The sequence below is a fragment of the Pavona decussata genome, unplaced genomic scaffold, assembly GCF_977016875.1.
Source record: "Pavona decussata unplaced genomic scaffold, jaPavDecu1.1 SCAFFOLD_29, whole genome shotgun sequence".
Lineage (NCBI taxonomy): Eukaryota > Metazoa > Cnidaria > Anthozoa > Scleractinia > Agariciidae > Pavona > Pavona decussata.
This window is the reverse complement of record NW_028145452.1, coordinates 964,244-972,500: the sequence shown is the minus strand read 5'-3', so window position 1 is coordinate 972,500 and position 8,257 is coordinate 964,244. Positions and strand designations below refer to the sequence as shown.

General features: G+C 40.3%; 1 protein-coding gene across 3 annotated transcripts in view; it reads left to right on the top strand.

Annotated features, from left to right (window-relative positions):
• LOC146484825 (uncharacterized) overlaps window positions 1-5,474 on the top strand; it is a 10,351-nt gene extending 4,877 nt beyond the window's left edge. The window contains exons 1-2 of one of the 3 annotated variants that reach the window (XM_085104287.1): window positions 90-309; window positions 4,020-5,474. In XM_085104287.1, the coding sequence (XP_084960413.1) occupies window positions 4,069-5,211 (1,143 nt within the window). In that variant the 5' untranslated portion in view covers window positions 90-309; window positions 4,020-4,068 and the 3' untranslated portion in view covers window positions 5,212-5,474. Of the gene's footprint in view, window positions 1-89; window positions 310-4,019 lie in introns of those variants that run through there. The other 2 variants (XM_085104286.1, XM_085104285.1) reach the window with 2 other exon arrangements.
• Window positions 5,475-8,257: the final 2,783 nt, after the last annotated feature.

Sequence of the window (8,257 nt, the reverse complement as noted above, 5' to 3'; positions counted from 1 at the left end):
TACAGGAAAAGACTATGTGCAGGTCGGAGCTGTATCACTAAATTATCGCGGAAAAATTCTTTCTAGAAGGCAAACCAGACATGCAAAAATAACTTTGTCATGGCACACAAGTCAAACAATATCGATGTCTTAGCAATATCAGTTTAAAACGAAGGGAAATGAAGTCGTAAGCGATAACATTTAGTTTCTAAGACTCGTTCAATGATGGTCTGAGAGGAAGCAACTCGGAATCACCTAAAAATATCTTGAAGCGAGGTAGGTAACCGTGACTTGGCCCTAAACGTTTATGAAGAGGATTTAAAAAGTCTGGTAAACAAATTTTTTATTCACAAAGGTCATGCCGTAAACAGAATCCTAATGTGTGACCCACTAAACGAAAGTTGTCACTGGAGCAATACTGTGTTGTGGTTCTGTTTATAGTGTGTTTGCTACAAAAGGTGGTTTAACTTTTAACTCTATTAAGTATTAAGTAATGCTGTGCTGTGATTCTGTTTAGCTCAATAGATAGCTCGAAATTTTGAGTCTTTGTTACGTGTAACCATTCAAGTGAAAGCTACTGAGCAGTACTTTCCTGTGGTGCTGTTTATTATGCTGTACAAGGTGGCTCTAACTTTTGAGTCTGTGGATGAAAATAAAGACTATTCATTTTTTTTATTATCATTATTTTATTAGCAATGTTTAATGCTACTCTTCAGTTTATGTGGATCAGGATAAATTTCGTTAGTGTTGCCATTTGAAGTGAAAGCTACCGAACAGCACTTTCCCGTGGTACTGTTATGCTGTGTACAAGGTGATTCTATCTTTTGAGTCTGGGGATGAAATCCTAAAGTGTGACCATTCAAATGAAAGCTACTGAGCAGTACTTTCCTGTGGTGCTGTTTATTATGCTGCACAAGGTGGCTCTAACTTTTGAGTATGTGGATAAAATCCTTAAGTGCGATCATTCAAATGAAAGCTACTGAGCAGTACTTTCCTGTGGTGCTGTTTGTTATGCTATACAAGGTGATTCTATATTTTGACTCTGTGGATTAAATCTTAAAGGGTGACCATTCAAATGAGAGCTACTGAGCGGTACTTTCCTATGGCGCTGTTTGTTTTTCAATCTTTGACCTAAAGAATTTTCTTATTTTTCTTTAATTTTAATCTTGGGCTTGGAGTACTCCATTTGTACGGGATAGTCGTTTTGCATAGACTACATGTTGGAGTAGATCTTATATCGGTGAGTTCGATACGAGGTCTGCTAAAAACGTTACTTCTTAGTGAAGTAGCGTGGCTCTAAGCTGTGTTTTGCCTTTGTCAGTTATAAATAACAAAGGACTTGTCAAGTGAGATTTGCTGAAGCAAAGAACTGTAAACATTGGAGGATAAACATGTAAAATCTCGACGAGACAGATAATTATTTGAATAATTATCTTTCTCTTGACCGAATGGCGTCATGGCGACGTCGAAACGTCGAGATTTTATAAGTTTATCCTGCAATATTTAAAGTACTTGTTGGTTTTTTTATGATGTTAGGAATACTGAAGCTGCGCGAAGCTTCGAGCGTAATATTGAAACGCTATTTCTATTTCACGTCGGATATTTAGTGTAGGGCGAAAGAGTGCAGTTCTTTTCGACAACTTAAAATTTGTTACTTTTGAGAGAAAGTAGAAAGGTTCTTGAAGCTTCACCCTATGACAACGTTATCAAAGCGTTCGTTATATAAGTAAAAATAGCGGAGCTACGTGGCGTTTTCCGCAGGCGTCACGTCGTATATTGCACAGATTTTGTTATTTTTGATAATTCCACAAAACATCTTTGTCTTCAAGGCAGCTAAACTAATCTGTAGTCTTCTGAAGAAAAGTGTCACTTAGATATATTGATTTTAACAAGTTCACTTGAGAGTTATATATAAGTAAAGTAAAGGTCTTGCAGAAATAGAAACACTGTAGATTTTGTGGCCTTTTCCACAGGCGTCACGTCGTATATTGCACAGATTTTGTTATTTTTGATAATTCCACAAAACATCTTTGTCTTCAAGGCAGCTAAACTAATCTGTAGTCTTCTGAAGAAAAGTGCCACTGTTATATATAAGTAAAGGTCATGCAGATATAGAAACACTGTAGCCACCAGAAACGTCACTGACAACTGAGATATTGGTCAGTTATCAATATTATTTTTAGCCGGGCGGCTACGGTCGCAGACTGTACTTTAAATTTAACTATAGTTGGAATGTTCAACCTCTGTGTCTTGGGCAAAATAAAATCACTTTATTTAAGTGTCAGTGTATTCAACGCAGAACAGTAACTGGGAATTTGGAAATGTTGGTTTTTGAGGAAAGCGGAAAACCGGAGTACCCGGAGGAAAACTTCTCGGAGCAAGGACGACAACTGTCAACTAAGTCAACCCACTTATGACGTCGAGTCCGGGAATCGAACCCAGGCCACATTGGTGGGAGGGGAGAGTGCTCTTACCGCTACACCTCCCTGCTCCCCACGCCTCCCCACAGGATGTTTTCCGTCTTTCGTATTATTTCCTAGTTCTACGGTTTTTAAGTAGAAGTTGAAGGGTTTTAAAACACTTAACAAAATCCTATTGACTTCTAACTGTTATAAAGAGTTGTGGTCCCATGTTGCCAGAAGCATTTCAGAGTTGTCACTGCAAGTCGAACATATTCTTGCACTCACACTCGGTGGTCACAGTTTCTGAACATTCTTTATGCCCACAGTGGTTTATTTACGTTGCGAAATTGAAGTTCAGAACCACCATCTCTACGTGGTCGCCAAAGCCACTTGAAGGTCTAACTGGCACTCACAGTTTTTAAACTGAAACATAGCAAGCGCCTTCTCCACCCTAATTTTAGGAACCTGATTATCGATCCGGCTGGGATTCAACCTGCGACCTCCCGCTTGAGGACGGTGCCTAATTTTGTTACTGTGCATACGTTCTGTGCATCTCGAGATACTCAGGTGTCCTATACGTGGTGCCTAATAATACAGGGATATTTTGCGCGGTTTAAAACTATGTGGAGAAAGCAGAACTTAACAAGTGCTCTTGGTATCCAAAAAGAAAATTGGGAGTAACCATGCATTTTCAGAGATAATAAAGCTTCTATTTGAAAAAAAAAAAAAAAAAAAAAACGCCATACATTGCTTTGTATTTTACTGTTTTTTATATTAATTGTTGCTTAATTATCTCTGAAAAATGCGTGGTTTCCCCCAATTTTCTCTTTGGATTTCAATAGCCCTTGCTACGATCTGCTTTCCCCGCATAGTCTTAAACCACACAAAAATACTTCGGTCAGTATTAGTAGGCACCGGCCTTACCAGTTCTGTACTCTACCAACTGAGCTAACTGGATGATGGTACTAGCTACCGGTAGGGGTTGGGATACTCCCACATATAAGCTATATAGGTATGTGCCGCTGTGAAGGGTATAGTTTTCAAGAAGGTCAGTCTGGGATAGGGTATAGAAATCAGAGACGTTTGGTCTAGAATAGGGTATAATTGTCCAGGAAACTGATCAATTGCTTGAATAATTCCGTCTAGACTAGGTTTCCCGGGAACTGACTATCAAAACAACAGAAACAAACGTGTTTTAGTTGTTGTTGTACAGAAGATATTGTACAGAAGATTTTGTTTTGGTTGGACTGTGATATTGACCGAGTTTCTGGAAAATAGCGAGTCCGGGATAGGGTAGGGATTTTTGGTCTTTAGATAATATTGTTAAAACTGCGTAGCGTTTTGTTCAGGTGATACAAAAGGTTTTGGTATTCTTTAACGCTATTAAGTTCGGTTTATGTTCACCGACGTTTCGGCAGTACTGCCTTCTTCAGGGTCGCATGTTGAAAGTCACTAGTCTTTAGTCTAGTATAGGGTTTCAAGATGTAGCTGAACTTGGTCTGGTTTAGGGTAAGGGTTTCCGAGTCCCAGCCGCACACCTCCAGCCAAAACGTTTTAGAGTACCCTCCCCGGAGTAGCTATCTGTGTCTTGAATAATGAGTTTATGATTAATCACCTTTATCATGTTCATATCTATAGGATAAAAAAGTGGTCTGAAAGTATACCCAAGGACCGAAGTGAACTCGCAATGGAAGGCGCCATTGTAGGGGAACAGGGACTTAACCATAATGACGAGGATTTAACATCCAATAGCGAATACGATCATGATAACTTTACAGATGATGACTTAGGATCAGAATGTAGCTGCTCCACCTGCTGCTCGTGCAGCACATGCTCCTCATTTGAGGACGACTTGGAGCCTGGGGAGAGTTACGACGAAGAGGATCTGCAGTTTCCCGGATGTGAAAAGCAAATGCCAAATGATGTTCATTACTGCAACGATAACACTGACTACCTGGAGAAAACACAAATACAAAATAACGAATTACAATTCCCTGGGAAAAATGGTTTTCCAACTGAAGAGTTTATAATCGAGAAGTTTGGGAACGTCATGGTGTTGAAAGCAGACGCTTCTAAGTTTAAAAATGGAGGGTATTTAATGAATGGCGAACAACAACCAGAGGAAATTCTCCTTGGCGGAAAACAAAGAAAAAAAAAAGTGCATTTTATGGATTCTTCGTCATCTTCTGATGACGTCGCTCAAGCTGAAGCATATTCTATTTCCAGTCTCTCGGATAGCAGTACTAGTGGCTCGTACCCAGGCTTCACTCAACCTCTCCAAAATGGCGACCATTTTACTCATAAGGAGGTGAAGAGTCAAGACCATGTCAGCAACAAAAGTAATCTATCGCAAGGTGAAATGGAAAGAGAATATCATCGATTAAGAAGTGTTCTTAAAACGATTGATCCATTGAAGCTTCACGCTATCTTAAAACACAATTTGAAAGCAAAAGATCCTGAAACAATCATGGCCTTAAGAACATTACTTCCGAAAAGCAAGTTTACCGCTGACACGGTTCATTGTGTTCGCTGTCACAAGGAGTACGACCCCCACTACGGAAGGAAACGCTGTACTCTCTATCATCCTGAGAAAGACGTTTGGAAAATATCCCAAAATTCTCAAGGAGCTAATTTTAAATGTAGCTTGTGTTTGACCGCGTTCACTTTGAAAGGGGCCTGGGACTACAAACTGAGCACTGCGACCGAACAGGATTGTGGGGTATGTTTTGAGGGCGTCCACACGCCTGATCCAGATGAAGTTAGTTACCAGGCCACTGGTGGCGCTGCTCAGTGTTGTGAAGATAAAGGGTGTATTGTATTTTACGTGTAACAAAATGTTATATCGCCATGTTACATCACCACGATTTCAACCAATATGATAACGTTTCATTATCTCATTTGACTTACCTTTTATTTTATTTGAACGCTTTTCTCTCTTAATAAACAGAATCCTATTACTCAAATAACGTGTCTGAGGAAAGTTGTCTCGTGTTGACCGATACAGTCGAACCTCAACTAAATGGACACCCCCAATAAAGTGACCGCTTAAGAAAGTTTCAAAATGTAGCGTTTGCAGCCTCGTTCCCAGTCTTACTTGGCGCTAATCTCGTACCCAGATCTCAGTCGGTTGGAGATCTGGGTACGAGATTACCTTGGCGCGCGATCATATGTGACGTCACTCGTTGAATTGATCGGGAAGATTCGCCCCAGGACGTCTCACTTTATCGCGCTCGACCCCAAGCCCCCATCGACAAGGAGGCTGTAGCGTTGGTATGTGACAGGAACCACGACTGAGTGTCCACCTGGGAGGCAGTTTAAATTTAAAGTTACAGGAGCAAATGATTTGTTCCTGATGTGCGTTTCTCAAAACTCCCGAAAACAGTTCGGGCTCGCAAAAAAGCGCCTAGACGTAACAAGTCAATGCCATCAATGTAATCAACGAGTAATCCATGGGTAATCTTGAGTGGCAATACTCAATAAGTAATGAATGACTGACTCCAATAGTCCATGCAATTTTTACTCATTGATGTCATTGTAAGCAGCTTACGCCGAAAACTTACATGTAGTAACGCAAAAATAACAAAGAAGCTTTTGGGGTCTTACCAGTTGGTGTAGAAAATTGACATAACTCCATGGTGAAGACAGTATAGATTCTTTAACTAAACAATGAAACAGTTGCAGAAATAGAATGACCAGTCATGGGCTCCTGAAGGACATCGTAGGCGACTTGAGGGCCATGCGGCAAAGGAAACCCGAGGAGGCAGAGGAGATGGAAAAGCAGGGAAAAATTGAAGGCATGAAACAGGGCCAGCAGCAAACATGACCACAGCGGTTTTAAAACAACTGTTGAAGGATAGACCAATTCGATTCAAGTCCAAAACAAAAAAAAATCGGACTGCTAATGCATGTGCAGGAAGTACAACACAGAACATTATCGGCACGTACAACGCAAGGGGAAGGAACAGGAATGAAAGTGATAGTATCTGCCAGGATATTTACGCGACTCATGGATTCAATACAGCGGCCTCTGACGGTAGCCGCTTCCGAAGCCGAAGCAGCTGAAGCAGTAGTTTTTGATGAAAAGGGGCCACCACAGGAAATCTCTCATCATTTAGATTATTCCTGTGCATATTGTTCAGCTGTTTTGTTATATTAAGAAACGACAATACTCAGAGACAAAGGCCAGTTCCAATAAAATGTTTCGTTTTCTATTGCCGTATCTCTCTATCAGTCGGTCTGGTAAAAGAGATACATCGAGTAATGTCATTAAAGTGAATAATTCGAAGTATACATTATCTCCCCCAAGACTGAAATTTTGCAAGGAGCCCTTGTCACTTCAAAAGGTGTTTGAAGAAGATTTCTTTGTTATATATTATCGGTCACTTCAAAAAATTGGATTAGTTGTGCGATGGGAAAAGAAACATTTTGTTAGATGGCCGGATAAGAATAAAAAGTATTTGTGGAAATTAATCCTAAAGATTCTATATCTTTAATCTTGCATTTAAAATTCACCTTTGCCTATGAATTCATTAAGAGCTTTCATATTCCACGACTGTATAGAACTACAGTCGGACCTCTATTAAGCGGCCACCCTCGGGACTTTGAAAACTGGCCGCTTAATAGAGGTTGGCCGTTGAATAGAGTCCCTGAGTTCAACTCCTCGGTCACGCTTGTAAATAGCCAGCTGGTCTGCCTCCTGCCAGTTGGAATTTTTAACCATGTTATTTTCAATTTAAATTATTCCTTTATGAAGTTTAATACCCCCACTGCCAAGGGTAAATAAAGACTATTCATTTTTTTATTTTTATTATTTTATTAGCAATGTTTAATGCTACTCTTCAGTTTATGTGGATCAGGATAAATTTCGTTAGTGTTGCCATTTGAAGTGAAAGCCACCGAACAGCACTTTCCCGTGGTACTGTTATGCTGTGTACAAGGTGATTCTATCTTTTGAGTCTGGGGATGAAATCCTAAAGTGTGACCATTCCGGATGAAAGCTACTAAGCAGTTCTTTCGTGTGGTGCTGTTTATTATGCTGTACAAGGTGATTCTAACTTTTGCGTCTGTGGATGAAATCCTAAAGTATGACCATTGAAATGAAAGCTACTGAGCAGTACTTTCGTGTCGTGCTGTTTATTTTGTGGATTGCATGAAGTGTCATTATTCAAATACAAGGCTAGAGGAGTCTGTACTCAATTGCCTATTGTGGTGTACAAACCCCTCTCCCCCTCGGGAGGGGCGGGGAGCTACTCTCATTTTCCAGAAAACTGATCAATTGCTTGACGAATTTAGTCTAGACTAGTTTTCTCGGGATTTGACACTCAGTAAAAAACAGTGTTTTAGTTGTTGTTGTACACATAAAAGATTTTGTTTCGGCTGGAAAGTGACCGAGTCTGGAAAATAGAGAGTCTGGGATAGGGTAGGGATTTTTGTTCTTTAGTTACGTATAGGGTTGCAAATTGCAGCTGAACTGGATCTGGTTTAGGGTAAGGGTTTCAGAGTCCCAGCGCCACATCCCCCAGCCAAAAATGTTTAGAGTACCCCCCTCAACCCCACCCCCACCCCCCGGGAGTCGCGTATGAAGTTACTATTGACAAAATCTTTTCCTAAATGGAACCTTTGTTAATCCCGGCACACTTGTTTGGATTCAATTCTTGCCTTTTAGACCTGAAGTGAAGAAAATAATTGTTAATCACGAGCTTCTTTGAAAGTTAACAAAGCAGATTAAAAGCTTTGTAAACATTTTAAGGAAGACTGACAGTATAGACATATTCCATTAATTTTACTCACTGTACTTAGCTCTCATAAGTATGCTGTCAAAATCGGTGCCTTAGATCGGTAGCTGGCTGTTTCACCGTAGCCTGCGTCACAGACGG